Raw genomic sequence first — 18,910 nt, forward strand, 5'->3', positions numbered from 1 at the left:
AAAATGGAGGTGTTACTTGTGGATGTAATCTCATTTTCTACATGTTGCTTCTTGTCAAAGGTCTAACCATTTCAGCAAAGCAATAAGAAGAGTAATTATCCCTGCAGCTGAGTCAGTTAAATTCACATGAAGTCTAAGCATCAGAAACATTTATAAGGATTTTTTAAAATCTATTTGCACATTAATTTTCTTCCTCTACCCATGGATCTAAACGTAAATCCCATTACTACAAATCTGATTTCTATTCTCACAATTTTTCCTCTTCTTCCTGCTGCATTTATATTTTTCCTAAAAATTGGGGCAAAATGTCTCAATTACCCAAGGCCTAATGTCTATCTAGTTGTTAAACAAGCCTCCACTCTGTAATTACTTTTTATCATCAAGCCTCTCATGGCCATCTTGCTAATAAGTCAATTATTTTGAACCAAGATCAGTTTGTTTGGGGGGGTAACCTGGTACAAACAACATTACCACAAAGTATTAGACCTGGGGATAATGTGTCAAGGCAAAAATGAGGATGAGTATTTAAATAACTCTGAGTTGGAAAATTACCATCAAGGTAAAAATAAGAAAGAGAGAGAAACAGGATAACTAAGTCACAGAATTTTTTTCCCCAGACTTAAAATAGTTTAATTCTTAAAAATGCAAACATTATAGCAAGACAGACTGGGGTTCTTATCCAGATCCTTTTCTTTGCTAGATTTATGACTTTAAGGAACTACGTTTCTTAGCCAACTATTTCCTTAGGAAAGTAATACCTCCAGTTGTTCTGAAATTTAACTGCGATGTTTACAAAGTGCATTGCTTGTTACCTGTCATACAGTAGGGCTTAATAAATGTTAACTACTGTTATGCACATGAACTCAACTGTCACATTTCTGTGTGTATAGCACAACACCCACTTACTACATGCATGTTGAGAGCCACAGCTGAGTCGGAATGGCCCCTGGCATTTTGCCAGAAGTAATGGTTGAGAGGTGAGCCATTAAGATGATGCTGGATTGATTCAATTGTATATAGACCCCTGCTGTCCGCCTCCGCACCTGCTACTTTGGAGTTCTTGCGGGGATTTCCTGGGGAGTTCACATTGGTTGATGAAGTTCCCGTGGAGGGAGTTCCAGAGAAGGTGTGGTGTGCCGGAGAAGGGCCACGTGGGTGGTGTTGGGGGGTGGGGGGGAGTTTGGAAATAAAGTTTGTTTCTGCTTGCGTGGCTCGTGATTTGTACCCAGCCAGACTGCGGCACATGCCCAGAGATTTCAGGTAGAAAGTGGTTAACTACCAAAGTAAAAATCCAAAATATTCAAATAATCTCAGAAAGAGAATATCAAGAGTTTAAGAAGGGCCCCCCCCCCAATTCCCTCAAAGACTTTAAGCCTTTCACACCTTTATTCCTTCTCACTGCAGCCCCTACCCCTGCAGAGCCCCTCCTTTCCTTGCTACAATTTGCAGGTCTCATTTGCTCAGAACCTGACACCTGCTTCAGCATCCCTGGGAACTCCCTGACCACCCCATGACCTCACTCACACCACAGCAGTACCCTTCCCTGTCACCAGGAGACCCTGCACACACCTCCATGCAGCCCTTTCCACACTGAGCTGTTACCAAGGATTTGATTATCATCCTAACTGACCTTAAACTGCTTGAGAGCAAAGTCTTTGCCATATTTGACTGAATTGAATTTAATTATTTTCCCAATGTCACACTTACTTCCTGTACACTGTGTAATGGGGAAACATTAGCAAGAGTCCTCTAGCAACTATTTTACTATCCCAGGTGATTATTCACTATTTTTTTAAATATCTTTATTTTATTTATTTATTTTTATGTGCTGCTGAGGATCGAATCCAGGGCCTCACACGTGCTAGGCGAGTGCTCTACTGCTGAGCCACAACCTCTGCCCCTGATTACTCACTATTAAAATGTTTTCATACATGTTAAATGCCGTCCTAAAGATTTGCAAAGAGAAAGACAGATGCTCATAGTAGCAATACTGGATGTGTGTATTAATTTAAAAGAAATTTAATTTAAAATCCAAACCCTTTTTCTACTTTGTTAGTAATGTTTTTCATTATATTGTCCTGTATTCCAATTGCAAAATATTCTTCCCTTAGTTTTCCATTTTCTAAGCTGGTCTCTGATTACATTTGCCCTCCATGGCATCTTCCATATAATTATAAACCATTTATATTTGGCCTTCGTAGCTTAAAAGAAGACAAACTTATTAATTAATTAATTAATTAATTTTGTATTTCCAGGAATGGAACCCAGAGCCTCATGCGCGCTAGGCAGGAGAATCTTTTAAAAATAAAAGGATGGGGGCTGGTGATGTGGCTCACTGGTAGAGTGCTTGCCTTAGCATGCCTAAGGCCCTGGGTTTGATTCCCCTGCAAAATAAAAAATATAAATATAAATAAAGGGCTGGGGACATAGCTCAGTTGGTTGAGTGCTTGCCTTGCATGCACAAGGTTCAATCCCTAGCACCACCAAAAAAAAAAAAAAAGGATAGAGCTGGGGTGGGGCAGTTCACTTATAGAGCACTTGCCTACTATGTACAAGGTCCTGGGTTCAATCCCCAGCATTACAAAAAATTAAATTAAATTAAATTAAAAGAATGCAACATCTCAACTAAGAAAAATAATAATAAAAGGAAATAGAAAAGAACAAAAGAAAACAGAATGAATGTGATCATTTAGGACCTAAATTAGCCCCTAGTCACACGTCTGGTGCCTTGGCAGCACAGTGGGTTTGTCAGACTTTCAGGGTGCCACTTAGAACTCTGTAGCAGGGAGACACTTGGGCTTTAGAGAGAACAGAGCCTGTAATTAGGAAAGGTACCAAATGTCACATGAGGCTGAAATCTGGCTTCTTTAGTGAGAAGCTTTCTTGGCAAAGGTTTAAATCCTTACCCCACTACTTTGTAGTTTTGCAAAGCTTCAAATTGCTGGAATCCTGGGAGGAGAGAAGAAGAGAAAAGGGGAAGGGAAGAGGGCTTTTTAATTAATTTAATTTTCTAGTTAATCCAGTTTGTCAAGTGTTTGTTGTCTAACTGCTGCTGGGCTCAGAATTCGGGTAGGTGCAGTAGAGAAAATTAGGAAATGCAAGATGTAATTGTTGTATAACCAGCGTATTTTTTTTCTCAGTTTACTCCTTTTAACCTTTTATTTACCAAGTCTTTTTTAATTACTTTGGTCTCCATTGGTGAATTAACAAGTCTAGAAAAGCTAGTGTGATTTAATCTTCCTTCCGTGTATCTCTAGTGCCCCAGTACTATGCCTGGCATGAAGTACTTGTTCAATAAATCTTTATTGAATTGAATTGCATAATGTAGCTGGTGTAAGAGATTGGATAAAATCTATGTTGATTCTAAGACATGTTCTAAAATTTTATTTATTTGACAAGATCTATTGTATCAACCTACTTTCTGGGCAACAAATCTTTTTCTTTGTTAACTTTTGAGTAAGAAGCAATGTATTATCAGCATCATTTTAATATTTTAAATTCTGTTGGCATTTACTAAACAGGGGTTTATTTTAGCTACATTCTTTAGAATATATATGCATCTTTTATGTGCTTTTTGTAACAACTTAGTTTTAAAAGTGGCTTTCATAGCACACACAGATCATGGAGTAGCATCTCAGGGACTTGATGTCGATTCATGATCTGGGCATTGGTCGGATTAAGGATGTTTGCTTTGGGGCTGCAGCTGAGTCAGCAAAATAATCAGCCTCTGCAGCTGCCCACCGTTCAGCTAAAGAACCATTCCAGACTGAGCTACCCACCACTGATTTGACTTTTTTGTACTTTAGTCCTTCTCTCTCAATAGGACCCTCCCACATGGCCTAAGACCCAACTCGTGTCTTGTGGATGATCTGGCTTCGGACCCACCATTCCCTAAGGAGACATCCAGAGCAAGGAGCTCTGGAAATGGAGGCTTCAGTATTTCCTCTAATCAGAGGAGCCATGGAGAGCAGAAGCCATGACTGAGCTGTGGGAAGGGGTGGTTCAGCTGAGCCTATGTCCATGGACACTGGTGGATGGAACCCGGAGACAGAACCAGGGGCACTTCTCCAGGAAGTGCCAGACCAGGGAAGGGCCTCCATTGGAAATCTGTTCTTCCATGTTGGGGAGACCCTTAGGAGGGAGGTGTACTGCTCTTCCTCTGATTCCTGATGGGGATTTGGTAATGATGAAAGGGGAAAAACAGACCACACGAGATGATCTCAGTCCTCTCAATAAATTAAAAATCAGGATTGTTTGCAGAGAGAAGTTTTAGAAGACTGCTGTGGAGTACAACTAGAGCCAACAATAGACAAAGAGAACTCTTTTAGGAGCTGGGAAGTCATCTGCCTCTTACGGTCAACTTAGCCTGCCCTTGCCTCTCCTGATGCTCCTGGCCAGCCTTGAGGGAAGTTCTGCCAACAGCCACAGCCATCCAGCAGGGCACAGTGTCATGCAGAGAAATAAAATATTCTACTATGTTCCCCAAACAGGGAATAAGATAAAGAATGTGTATTTTGCACCTGGACCTGGCTTGGCTTCTAAGGGTTCTTGGGGTTCCATTTTACAGTACTTCTAAGAGACCTCTTCATCTTGCAAGTCCCCAGCTAAGATCTAAGGCTGCCCCCATGAAGCTGAGAGCTGATCCTGACAGCCTTGGCAGCTGGTAGGGCTCACACTTGATGTGAACAGATGTGGATTTAGATCTTGACTCTGCCACTACATAACCGTGTACAGAGTAACTTAATCTCTTAAAGGCTTAGTTTTGTTTTTGTTCCAAGGTGCTGGGGATTGAATGCAGGGCCTCCTCACGCTAGGCAAGCACTCTACCATTGAGCTCTATTCCCAACCCAGAGGCTTAGTTTTGAATCTGTAAAATGAGAGTGATACATCTTTTATAATGTTATTATAGTGACTGAGTAATTAAAATGTAGAATGCAAACTTCTAATGCAGCATGTGGCACATAGTGGTTGCTCAATGAACATCAGTGTTATCTGGTACTTTATTTAGAGCTTTGTTAGTGCTGAGTGCTGACAAGATTCTGGAAAATGTTCTCTGAGATAAATCTTGTAAGAATATTCAAAATCATCTTGAATTAGCCCTCTTTTCTAGGTTTCTATAGTAAAACTAGCTCGAAGTTACTACATTTTTAAAGCTTCAAGTTCAGAGAGAATCTTTTTTTAAATTTCATAAATATCATAACAATTTTCTCTGGAATCTTTTTATTGTGTTGACTGTTCTCAACAAATTTTCTAGATGCTGTTTATATTCTGAATATCCAGTGAAATAAAAATTCTGTGCAGAAGGCTAAGAAAATAAATCTTTCACTCAGCTATCCACAGCTTTCGAGTATTCTGTATCCATCTCTTTGCATACAACCATGTCTATTTTTTTGTTAAATCCTTACTATTTTTTAAATTTTATTTTTTATTCTAACTTGTTATATATGACAGAAGAATGCATTACAATTCATATTACACATATAGAGCACACTTTTTCATATCTCTGGTTGTATACAAAGTATATTCATACCAATTTGTTTCTTCGTACATATACTTAAGGGTATTTCATTCTGTTTAAAAAAAAAAAAAAGAATAAGTTCTACAGAACTTGGTTCCATAGGGTCACACACAGGAAAACATAGGGCTTGTCAAAACATAGGGTTGCTTTGGCTTTCTCAGAGACCGTCCCTACCCACCCCACACACCACACCATGCAGGTATTTATCTTTCAAGTTTTATGATTAATTATGAAGCTTTAGAAATATGCTTCTGCTAAGTAATACCCATGGTCATTACCCCATCACTGATAATGACATATTTCACTCCAGGCACCATGAGTTTTTAATGTATTATTATTTTAGTGCCAGCTCCAATTTGGGGTTGAAGAAAAATAAGAATACTTCAAAGAGAACACCAACAATCAGTCTTTTAGAGGCACATCTCCAAACATTAAAAAAGAGAATATTTGAAGGGCTAGGGGTTTTTTTGTTTGTTTGTTTTTTGTGGGATTTTTGTTGTTGTTGTTGTTTAGTTTGGTCTGATTTGGTTTTTTGGCATTTTGAGGGATCTCCAGCAGCAAATGACAGAAACCACTGGTGGAGAGTATGCTTAATTGAAATCCCCTGTGTGAATCAAGGGAGAAGTAAAAATTTTAAGAAGCTCATTTGATGCTTAGAGAATGATGCTTACGGGAAACATAAAACTGAAAAAATACTAAAAATAGAGCCATTTATTTCCTCTTCAACTGATGAAGAAGATAAAAAATGAGACAGACCTAAGTTTAATCAAAGATGCAATCATGAAGCAAAAACTGAATTTGTACCATCCTATTGGAGTCCATTAGGATATTTTATGGACCTATCGTTGCTGGCTATCAGAGGTAAGAGTATGGAAAGCCCTGTCCAGGTGGAGGTAATTTGGGCAGCCTATTGGGTTCTGAAAATCAGAGGCAAGAAAACAAAAACTCATTTCTGCCACTAAAAATGCAAATCATCATTGCTGCTTGCTCCTTGGGTAGTGAATAATTTTACTCCCTCTTCTATGCTATAATTTCCTTTCCTAATCTAGATCTATTGTGTATGCTTTTGAAAGCTGTTACATCATTTGTTATTCAAATTAAAACATGTGTTTTGAGTAAACTAGGGAATTTGGTAAGCATTTCATTTTAAAACTTCCAATTGACCTCTTCAGCCTACCTGCATTAAATGACATAAAACAGATCCTACTGACCTACTGACCATGAATTTTTTCCCTTAGAATAAGAAAAGTCTTTACCTAAGATTGCTAGGCATTAAATAACAATCATCTAAAACCTAAAATTCCCATCTAAATCACAGAATGGCGGAACTAGGAGCAACTTCAGACCTCATCTGCTCTATTGCCACATAATCATCTCCCACTGAAACTTTTTCTGACCCATGATATATAAATGAATTTTCCTTCCTAGGAACTCTCATTGATCTTTACCTATACTGCTCCTTCAGCATTAACACTTCTTCTATCTTTCATATTTTAAAGTTAGCATCCTAGATTCTTTTAATTCAAAAACTTTTTTTTGTACTTGTAGATGGACAGCATGCCTTTATTTTATATGCTTATTTTTGTATGTGGTGCTAAGGATCAAACCCCATGCCTCACACATGCTAGGCAAGCACTCTGCCACTAAGTCATAGCCCCAGCCCCTCAAAAACCTTTCCTTAAAAAAAAAATTACTACTTGTGTTTCAACATACTGTTTGAAATCCTAAAGCCCCCATCCCATTTATTGATTCTTGATTTTACTTCTTGTGCTTTAGGAGTCCCATTGAGGAATTCAGTTCCTAAGCTGACATGATGGAGATTTGGGCCTACATTTTTTTCTACTAGGCACAGGGTCTCTGGTCTACTGCCTACGTCCTTGATCCACTTTGATTTGAATTTGGCACAGGGTGAGAGGTAGGGGTTAATTTCATTTTGTTACATACAGATTTCCAGTTTTCCCTGCACCATTTGTTGAAGAGGCTATCTTTTCTCCAATGTATGTTTATGGCGTCTTTGTCTAGTATGAGTTAACTGTATTTATGTGGGTTTGTCTCTGTGTCTTCTGTTCTGGACCATTGGTCAAGAATGCCTTGGTGTGTGTTAGGACTTCACAGTTTAGGCCCTAGTGACATTTTAAATGGTCTAATTCTTTGTCGGAGCTAGGCTTTCCTATATTTAGCAGCATCCCTGGCAAGTAGTCTCTCCATTCCTGCAAGTGTTAACAACCAAAAATGTCTCCTGACATTGCCACAATTCTTAGGGGATTGGGGATCACTCCTAGTTAAGAACATGTGGATATAGTTCATGCAAAACAAATAATACATAAAATGTTTAATGATTTAAATGTTTGATTCATTTTGTAAAAACCTTTGCAAATTACATGACAATTTTGTGATAACATTCAATCAGAATGTTTCTCAGGGTCCCCATGGCATGATATTTACTGAAAGAAGGTAGAGTTCTATGGCAGTCTGGAGTTGTAGAAGTGGAATGTTGTAGAAAATGAGGAAACCTATTGTAATTTCCTGGTTCTAATGTGGGAGTGTATTGGCTTCAATGACATCTTCATAATCCCAGAGTTGGGCTGACTATGTGAATGTCGTCTGCACTCTTCATAGCTCCATGTTCATCTGTCCAAGGTGATCAGTTGAAGAGTCTATCCTAGCACACAGTAGCTACTCAAAAAACATTTGTTAAATGATTTCAAGAATTGTGTTGTACATTTGCCTCTTGGATTGGGCAATCAAGTACTTTAGTACTCAAAATATCCTTGTTCATGATTTCCACTCTAACCAGTCCTATTCAATATAGTACTAGAAATTCTAGCCAGACCAATAAGGAAAGAAAAGGGATAAAAATTGGAAAGGAATGGCTGGGGTTGTAGCTCAGTGGTAGAGTGCTTGCCTTGATTGCATGAGGTACTGGGTTTGATCCTCAGCACCACATAAAAATAAATAAATAAAAGTAAAGATATTGTGTCCATCTATAGCTAAAAAAAAATTTTAAGATAATTGGAAAGGAAGAAGTCAAGTTATCACTGTTTGCAGATGACATGGTCTTATGCTTAGAAGATCCAAATACAAACAGCCAACAAATAAAAATAGTCTTCAACATCTTTAGCAATTAGGGAAATGCAAATCAAAACTACGCTGAAGCTGCATGCGGTGGCACACACCTATAATCCCTGTAGCTTGCAAAGCCAGCCCAGCAAAAGTGAGGCGCTAAGCAACTCAGTAAGACCCTGCCTCTAAATAAAATACAAAATAGGGCTCGGGAATGTGGCTCAGTGGTCAAGTGCCCTTGAGTTCAATCTTGGGTGTCCCAAAAGAAAAAAAAAAAAACACTAAGATTTCATTTCACACCAGTCAGAATGGCAGAATGGTGGTCATCAAGAATACAAACAATAATAAGCGCTGGACAGGATGTGAAGAAAAAAGGAACACTTTTACATTTTTAGTGGAATTGTAAATTAGTACAACCACTGTGGAAATCAGAACCAAGGTTCTTCAAAAGGCCAAGCATGGAACCACCATACGACCCAACTATACTACTCTTCTGTATTTATCCTAAAGAATTAAAGTCATCTTATGATAACAATACATGCATACCATGCTTATAGCACCACAATTCATAATCACCAGATTATGGAACCAGTCTAGGTGTCCGTCAATGGATGAACAGATAAAGAAAATGTAATATATATATACACAATGGAGTTTCATTCAGACATAATGAAGAATGAAATTATGTAATTTACAGGAAAATGGATGGAACTTGAAAAACACTACGCTAAGTGAAATAAGCCCAACTCAGAAAATCAAGAGTCTATTTTTTCTCTCATATGAGGAAGCTAGAGAGGAAAAAGGAAAATAAAGTTGGGGGGAATCTCATGAAATTGAAATCTAGATGGGTAAAGTGAGGAAAGGGACTAGGAGAAAAGAAGAGGAGAGAGAAAGGAGAAATATTAGGGAATGATATTGGCCAAATTATATTGTTATATTGTGTGCGTGTATGAATATATAACAACAAATCCCATCAATATACACACTTATAATGCACCAATAAAAATAAGAAAATAAAAATGTTTTAAAAATCCAAAGCTATGGTGTTGAGAAAACAGCATGGGCATTAGCTCAGGGAGGAAAAAGAGTGGCGGCAGCATTGGGGCAGGACATGAGGGACTTCTAGTGTTTCTGCTAAGATCCTGTTTTTTTATTTTCTTGATGAAATGTTTACTTTGTGACAATTTATTAAACAATACAAATTGTATGCTTTTCTGAAATTTTATTGCACATCAAATATGTTTTAAACAATAATAATAAACATAAAAAGTGGGGGAAAAAGAATCTTTTTGTAAGTTCTTTAAACCCATTGACAGAATTGGAACATGCTTGGAGGTCTGTAAAATCTGAGTTAGTGAACTTTGATTTTTCCTAAGTATCATCTTTCCCTCATGACTGTGTTTTAACAGTAAGGAAAGGTGAGGAAATAAATGTCTAACTTAGATTTCCCAAATTTCTCTCACAAGAAAAATACAAAACACTTCAATAGAAAAAAATATAAAGGAATAAACCACTTGAATCTGAACTATCTTCAAGGTAATATTTAATATTAAAAGCTAGGAGGTCAGGAGGATAGGCCTGTCCTGGGCCCAGAGATACATGGTGAGCCACCCTGTGCTAGGGTTCTTTATTTACCAAAGCGTGGCTTCACAGCCCAACATCAGGGTACATATAGGCTTGAGCAAAACTGGGATATCACTGCTTATATCAAGGGACAACAATAAAGACCTGGTAAGATATCATCAAGGTCCATGTGGGCCTGGCTGCACCAAAGGTATCTCTATTCGGGGTGCTAATAGTTATCCTGTTCCTGAGGTAACAGGGAGTCTTGTATGGGGTTGCCTATCTCTTGTTTCTCCTACTAACAGCCAACTTCTTATGATTACCTTCTCAATAGTCATATAATCTAATACTTCCGTATTCTAAATCCTACCTCATAAACATCTCAGGAAACCCCCAGGCCCCCTTCTATCATTAGAAACTGTAAACCATTATGCAAATCTATTGACTATAAGATAGAAGATAACCAAGCTCACTCTTTTTGATTATAGTGAAAAAACCGTGAATGTAAAAACAGAAGCTGATATATGGCTGCATGTTGGGTGCACTGAGTGCCATAATGTTGATCTCTCCCTTAAAAGTGAGGTATTGGTAAGCTGTAGGGACACTATAAGACAATAGGGCAGAACTGTCATACCTCAGATCTACACTACAAGAGAGGAAGACTCATAGGCATGAAAAAACAAGGGAGGAAAGTGCCCCAAACAAACCAAGATACTACAACAATAGAATCCATAGATAGCAAAGCAAAGAAGGAGTTCAGAATATACATAACTAAGATGATTTGGGAATTAAAGAATGACCTAAGTGAGCAGATACATGCAAAAATAGATTATTCCAACAAAGAGATAAAGGAGCGAATACAAGTTGCAAGAGATTACTTCAAGAAAAAAATACTGAAAAAAAAAAATAGAATCCTCAAAAGAAACAATAAGCCAATTAAAAAACTCAATAGATACCATCACCAACAGACTAGATCACTTGGAAGTTAGGACCTCAGACAATGAAGACAAAATATATAATCTTGAAAATAAAGTTGACCTCACAGTGACACTAGTAAGAAACCATGAGCAGAATATTCAAGAAATATAGGATACATTCAAAAGACCAAATTTAAGGTAAGGGCAAGGTTGAGAGTAACTAACAAATGTTGTGAAGCACCTTTCCTTCTGTAAACTTGGAGAGGTAGGAGGTAAAATAAGAGAGAGCTACTATGAAAAACTTGTAGGAGAAGGTGACCTAACTGAAGTTACTCCCATCAAAAGCATGTAGAAACCAACTCGCAGTCTAATAGAGTCTTATAGGGAGGAATAAAACACCTCCCTCTACTCTTGTATATTCTAAGTTCATCTCTTTGGTGTCCCTTTCTGATGGAACTCAACAAGAAACCACATAACAATGGGACTTATCATGCAGCCTACAGTATATGTCTCACCAAAAGGTGCAAGATGGAGAAAGGAGCCAATATGGCAGCCATTGGTTACATGAGGCCAATGAGTATTTGAAATGTGTCTAGTCTGAATTGAGGTATGCTTTGTGTTAAATAGACATTAGATTCCAAAGAATTACTAGGACAAAGAAAATGAACATGAAATATCTAATAACAATTATTTTCTTTGCAAATTATGTTGGTAATCATTGGGTTAAATGAAAATATATTAAAATTAATTTCTCTATTTGTTTAAAAAAAGAAGTAAAGGAGAACAAGGTAACATATTCTATATCTTGATGGTAGTACTATATATCCATAAAATGTTGTCATTTTTTATATTTATGTTATCAAAATTCATATAGCTATAAAACTAAGTGGGGTAAATTGTGCCATATATAAATTATACCTCAACAAACATGACTTTAAAAATAAATCTAGTTCATGAAGTGTTTTAACAGTATTGGGCACATACTAACCACCTGATAAATAATGGCTATTATTATGATTCATTAAAACAACCAGCATCAAGCTGTTTCATAGTGGGGTAGGGAGGGAGAACATGGGAGGAATAGACAAACTCTAGATAGGGCAAAGGAGTGGGAAGGGAAAGGAGGGGGCATAGGGTTAGAAATGATGGTGGAATGTGATAGACATGATTATCCAAAGTACAGGTATGAAGACATGAATGGTGTGAATATACTTTGTATACAACAAGAGATATGAAAAATTTGCTCTTTATATGTAATATGAATTGTAATGCATTCCATTGTCATATATAACAAATCAGAATTTTTTAAAAAAAGATTAAAAACTAATGAATTGAGACTTCTACCCCTTAACAAAATGGAATAAAAAGAGATTGAATTTTCCCTCCCACATGAAATGATCAAAAGTTAAATAAGCAAATAAATACATAAACATGAAAAATTATTTTAAAATGATTTTCAAGACACTGGACATCAAACAATGAAGAGATCCTGAGAGAAAGGAATTAGGTACAGTGAGCCCTGTGCTTGCCTCAGTTGACTGGCTGGAGAGTTTTCATTCTTCAGTGCCAGGGAAAAAGGAGCCCTGGGGAGTCTGGTAGACGTGTGGTGAGGAGATGGAGCCGCGAGTCCAAGAGACTAAGGTGGTTTGAGTTCATAGAACCAAAATATCAGAGATAAGAGCACAGCACAGAGAGTTCTGGAGACAAGCTGAGGGCCTCCCTCCTCCAGTATTCAGCAAAGTCCTATTCAGTGAATCCACATGAGGAAATTACCTGAAACCAAGAAAGAACTCCCTGAAAGGGTAAGAAGGAACATTACCTGGTGCTCACACCAGGCTTGGACTTATGCATCTTTCTTCCCGCCAGAGTAGAAAACCTCTTCATTGACAAGACTCTGAAGAGTGGACCAAGAAAAGTCTTCCCTTACTGTTAGTAAGAAACAAATAACCCTAAATTCAATAATTTTCTGGTCCAGCCTAACAAATCTTAAAAGCAAGACTTGAAAGATTGAACTGTTTCCAAGTAATTAAATTGCATTCCTGAGCAAAGCTTAAGAATATTTATAGTAATACAAAAATATCCAACACACAACAAGGTCCAAATGTCAATGCTTGACATCCAAAAAAAAAAAAGGACCAGGCATACAAAGAAAAAAAATTCTCCATAATGAGAGGTAAAAATCAATCAGAACTGATGTAAATGTTAGAATTAGCAAAGAAGAATGTTGAAATAGCTATTATAATTTAATTTCAGATATTGAAACAATTAAATTCATGAAAAACAATTTTTAAAAAAAAGAATTAGGGCTGGGGGTATAGCGACCTAAGTGTAGTAGAATATTTACTTACCTAACATGTGCAAGCTCTATCCCCAGAAACACACATACACACACAGATTCAAATCAAACATCTACAATGTCTAAGATGAAAAATTACTGGGATGGGATTCAAAATATATACCTGCAATGGAATTCTACTGAGTAATGAAAGGGAATTAACTACAGATATAACATTGATGACCCTCAAAATAATTGGGCTGAGTGAAAGAATCCAGACAAAAAAGATTGCATATTTTTCATTTTATATGAAATTCTAGAAAATGCAAATAATTTAACAGAAAGCAGATCCATGGTGCCTGATAGGAAAAATTATTCTAAACTTTGGGGAGTGATAGATAATTTTCACTATTTTGATTTTATGATTATTTCCCAGGTATGTATAGATACCAAAATTTAGACAATCTGTACACTACAGAGACATGCAGCTTGTTGTATATCGATTATAATTCAATAATGTGATTTTTAACAAAAAAGAAAGATGTATTTTAAACACTTGAACCTCTTGGGAAACAGCAGTTTTGTGCATATAGCCACATTATTTTAAGATATTCAAAATTTTGTAAATGTTATGGAATGGTAAAATAAATATTTAATTTTTGTTACATCTAAGTCTATAGTGTTCACAAACCATATCTGTAATATAGTATTTGTTGTATTCAGTACAGTATCTTAAATTTGATTTGGAGGGGGGTTATGCTGGGCACAGTCATACACATCTATAATCCCAGCTACTCAGCAGTCTAAGAGAGGAGGCTGGCAAGTTTGAGGACAGTCTGGTCAACTTAGCAAGATTGTCTTGAAATAAAATTTGAAAAAGTGCTGGGAGTATAGCTCTGTGGTAGAATGCTTGGCTAGCAAGTGCAAAGCCCTGGGTTTGATCTCCAATACCTGCGGGGGGGAAACTTTGCTTTGTATGTGAAGACAATATGGTATGCACTTTTCTTATCCTTAAGTGAATATACATTTACTTCCTAATGCCTTTCTTTATTTGATATGAAATCTGGACTTAAAAACTCTCTAAATGTCTGATTGAAGACTTGAGTGCCTTATTTCCTTTGTCTTTCTTCATCACAGATACAGTTGTGCAATGCACATTCATTATGTTTGGTGATGAACTGATTTATGCATACTCACATTCCACATTTGTCTGTCCTGATTTCCCCCAGTTTGATGCTGACCGAAACGAGGATGAGGTGTTCTATGACATCAGTATGGCAGTTGACAGCAAATTATTTCCCAACAAAGAAAATGCAGCAGGTAAGTTGCTACGTCCTTTGGGCAACAATACACCGTGATCACCTGCCAAATGTCGTACTTTGTATTAATGGGTAAAGCCCAACAAATTGCTGTAAGCTTAAAGGACAGCCCTCGTTCTTTCTGGTTTAAAAATAAAGGGATAGACCAAAATAGAATGGAAGGGTTATAAATCTGTCCTTTGCAGTTTGTTAACATTTTTCTTCCTGTCGTTGCACATCTAAATTAGCAGGTAGTCACAACGTAATAGGAAAAAAAATCTAAACTAATCCATATACTTTGTGCAACAATTAAAAGTTATAATTCCTCCAAGACTCCCCCAGCCTAAAAGGGTTTTTTCTATATTGCCTGAGTAAAGAACTTCCATCCCAATCCACAGCTAGCTCCTGTGGGCCCTGCCCCTTCCCTTCTTTAGCACTCCCACCTAGGAGTTTGCCTCAGACAGGTGGCACTCACGGTTCTCTATTCTCTATTCTGACTCTGGTCCAACTCACTGCCCATATAGCTTCACCTACCAGTTCTAAGTAGATGATTCTCTCTCTTTTTTAAAAATAGCACAGAACTTTTGGGTTTTACCTTTTGAGGCCAAAACTCAGAAGAAAGGTCAAGACTGAGAACAACATTATTTTTATAATAAAGTTTTTATTATGTACACAACTGTATTCAAATGAAATGCCCACTCTTCAAACAGCACGCTCTGGCTTTTCCATGAGCCCCCAGAAGAGTGTAAGTTGAGCCTCTGAGAAACAGTTCCTTATCCAGGAAGGATACTGGGTGAGTGTGAATATGTGTGTGAGTGAGTATGTACGGAAAACCTTCTGATCCCATGGCATGTAGCTAGCTCTTCTGAAGCCACACATCCTTCCTTGCCTTCAACACTGCTGGTCCCAGAGACGGGCTCAGCCTGGGGCAGCTGTAAACCAGCCACTCACCCTCCATCTTATTCTTCTGAGAAGAATCGATGAAGGTTTGCCACTCTGCTGGGTAAAAACATTTATAGACATTGATCTTCCCAATGTGTTTCAGAGTATCCTGATAGCAATTCTTCCCATTCCCAGCCAAGGCCTCATATCCCTCCCCATGGCTCTCCACCATGTATTGTATGTACTCAATGAGGCCCTAAGACAGAATATTTTCTTTCTTCTCTGGATGCTGGCTTTGCCTCCATGTCATTTTGTACATGGGTTTCTACACAAGCTCCTAGGACTCTCCTCTACGCTTGATTCCATGGCCCTCACCTTTCTCTTATGGAGAGGCACCACCTTCATAGGGATCATTGGCCAATTCATCTTGGCCAGCTTCTGTCTCATCAATTTGGTGTGGTCACAAGCACGGAGGAAACGGGGGCACATTAGACCTGCAATGCTGCCTTCCGTCTAGCATTTTGGTTCAGGTGCTTCTGCTCTGAGCTTTGCCCTTGGACATCATGCTAACCACAGCAACAGCTGCACACATAGTGCTATCTCACCCTTCAAATCTTGGTCTCAGTCTTGACCTTTCTTCAGAGTTATGGCCTCAAAAGTTAAAAAAAAAGTTCTGAGCTATGAAGTACAAGGCAAAACACTTAAAATTTTAAACCACCATTTGAAGCGACCTAAGTGTAGCTGCCAAGAATGGAAGAATTGTAAGAAGAAAGAGATGGAGATCTTTCTGGGCAGACCAGCAGAGCACAGATAACTGATGCAAACTCTGCTGCCTAATTTTCTAGTGATATTTCCTGCCTGTTGCAGGAAAGATGGAATATTGAGAACTGTGTTGCATCATGTAAATAAGACTACTATTGCTCTGAAAAAGAAAATGCTACGATTCCTGTGCCTTTTAAGTTAATATTTTATTTAGAACATAATTTTAGAAATAAGAACAAGTCTCTAGCTGCTAGATATCCTTAGTTTGCTAATACGGTAGAGTGAAGGAGCTGAATTTTGCTGCCCGCTCTTTACAACTTTGTAGCACCTTATGGCTCACTAGTGGCATTTCTCCAAAGTAGCTTTGTCCTGCAGTACTGCAACTGTGCTGGCTTCTGACAACAAAACAAAACAAACCTTTCAATGACCTTCCAGCAGGCTGGGCACTGGTGCTCCTCACATAGCAGAAAGCCACAAATCCCTAGCTTTCCCACTGTGCAGGGCATCACCTCCATCCCTCACTCATATCAGTTTCTTGTGGTTCCTTCAATGGCTCCAGTACCTTCCTTCTGTAGCTGTTTTGTACCTGTTTTCCCAGTTGCTCAGGAAACTTGTCTTCATTATATCCCTCCACTCTTCCAACTCTATAGTCTTATCCTTCACCTGGCTAGATCCTGGCCTCAGTACAAGAGTGATTTATTCAAGGAGCCTCTCAGACACCATTCCAGACTTGTTTAAGCCCTTGCATAATGTCCTGTGCTTTTCCTGCACGATTTTTAGGTACAGGATTGTTGGTTAAGCAGCAGTTTCCTTTATTAAAGCATAAGATTTCATGAGGACACACAGAAAGAAAAACAGAGAACCAGGGAGGGTTTGATGCCCAGTGTGAATCTCATAAGAGAGGGTACATAAGGTCTTCCTTTTCCAGTTGGCCACCTCAGCTGGGCCACCATCTAAGCATGGGATTTACAGGCACACCAAGTCTTTGCTCCCAAGCTGAGGGCTAACCTTTTCCCATAGGCTGCCATGAGCTCCAAATTTTCAATTTCATCTGCAGTTTCTGCTCTATGGAGTCCTCCATTAGGACTTCTGGAAGAGCCATCTGGCCACATCAATCAATCTCTCTGGCCCTACATTTTCTTATCTATAAAGAGGAAATATATGCATTTTAAAAAAAACAGCCAGAACTCATCTAGGTTAATTTCAATTCCTAGGTGTAATTCATATTTTGTTCAGAGTTGATGGTTGTACTTGGAAGTGGTTGGCTTCAATAGCAACTTTTTATAAAAGGGACTGAGATTTATTTTTTAAAGGAAATAATAGCACCTACCTCATAGGATTGTTGCCAAGAGTGAATGATTTCTATGTGTAAAACATGTGGCTGCCACACTAAAAAGGCTATATATGTGGTAGTATTTTTGCTAAGGACTTGAGGGCTCATACAAATTTCCCTCCTTTTCCTGTATTTTCTTCTACTCTCTTCTCCCTGCCTCTTTTCCTCTTTCCCAACCCTTGTCCTGGAGTATTGAAATAATCCACCCCCCTCCCCTTCTCACCCAGAACCATCCTGCAACACCCAGATCCGTCCAGGAGCTCACTTCCTGGTTCCAAATACTCAGGATATTTTTCCAAATAATATTTTTCTCTTCCTCAAAGGAATTCTGACACAAAAGCATTGCTAACACTTTCCATGACTGTTGAAATTAGAGAAGGATTCTTAGTGCCTGATGCAGTCGGGCATTTACAAGGAGGTACTTCGTGTTATTAGAGTAAGTGAATGAGAGCAAGATCTGCAAAGGTAAAGTGTAAACATCCTTTTCTTTACTCTCATTCAGCATGTATGCACAGAATGCATTTCATTTCTAAGCTGCATTTTTTTAGATTCAGGGATGAAACGCAACCTCCTCTTACAGAGCAGCCTGCAGTTAATGGAAATTGGAGCAAGGGAGAGCCTGCTTTCCCTGGAGGACTGAATGGAGGATTGGAGGGGTTTTATTTACCTGCACCTGTCACTGTTCAGGAAGCACTCAAAGTGGAAGGAGAATTCCTAAAACTTTTGACTAACAATCTACCAGGAGGAAAAAAGTCTCTAACATTGTCTCAGGAAGCAATGCATTTAGTCTCTAGTACCTCTAAAGCCAATCTGTCTCATCTTCCATTTAAATTAAAGGAGACAACCTGAAAATAATATTTCCGAAGACCATACCACATCTAAAACTAGTGACGCTAAGTCTTCCCTGTGGGGTTCTACATTTCAGCTAAGACCTTTCCATACTATCTATAGAACAGATATTTTTAAATCTGAAAAGAAATCGAGAGGTTCAAAATCAGGAGAAATGAAAACCACACTATCACTTTTTCAAAATGCCCTGATTTTGCTGTCTTTTTTGAGTAACAAGATCATTTGCAGTTGTTAATTTGCCCATTGAAAGAATGCAAAAGTGTGTACATATGTCTGTATTTACCTCCTTGTTTCACATGCCAAATGGTGGACTATTATTAAAGGTCCCATTTTGAGCATACCAAGCAACCAATGCTAAAAGAAAAAAAGAAAGCTTTTCAATCATTATCTGAGCTGCTGATGATATCCTTTGTCTATTGCCTCCTGATATATTAATGCTGCTGTTGCCAG

At 38.2% G+C, this 18,910-nt stretch overlaps 1 protein-coding gene across 2 annotated transcripts in view; it reads left to right on the forward strand.

Moving 5' to 3' along the window:
- Ak5 (adenylate kinase 5) overlaps nt 1-18,910 on the forward strand; it is a 265,150-nt gene that overhangs the window by 136,215 nt on the left and 110,025 nt on the right. For both annotated transcript variants that reach the window (XM_046443172.2, XM_046443171.2), the window contains exon 7: nt 14,566-14,656. In XM_046443172.2, coding sequence (XP_046299128.1) covers nt 14,566-14,656 — 91 coding nt within the window. The remainder of the gene's footprint in view (nt 1-14,565; nt 14,657-18,910) is intronic.

The sequence above is a fragment of the Marmota monax genome, unplaced genomic scaffold (assembly GCF_021218885.2).
Source record: "Marmota monax isolate L192 unplaced genomic scaffold, Marmota_monax_Labrador192_F-V1.1 WCK01_AAM20220418_F8-fsc00046, whole genome shotgun sequence".
Taxonomy (NCBI): Eukaryota; Metazoa; Chordata; class Mammalia; order Rodentia; family Sciuridae; genus Marmota; species Marmota monax.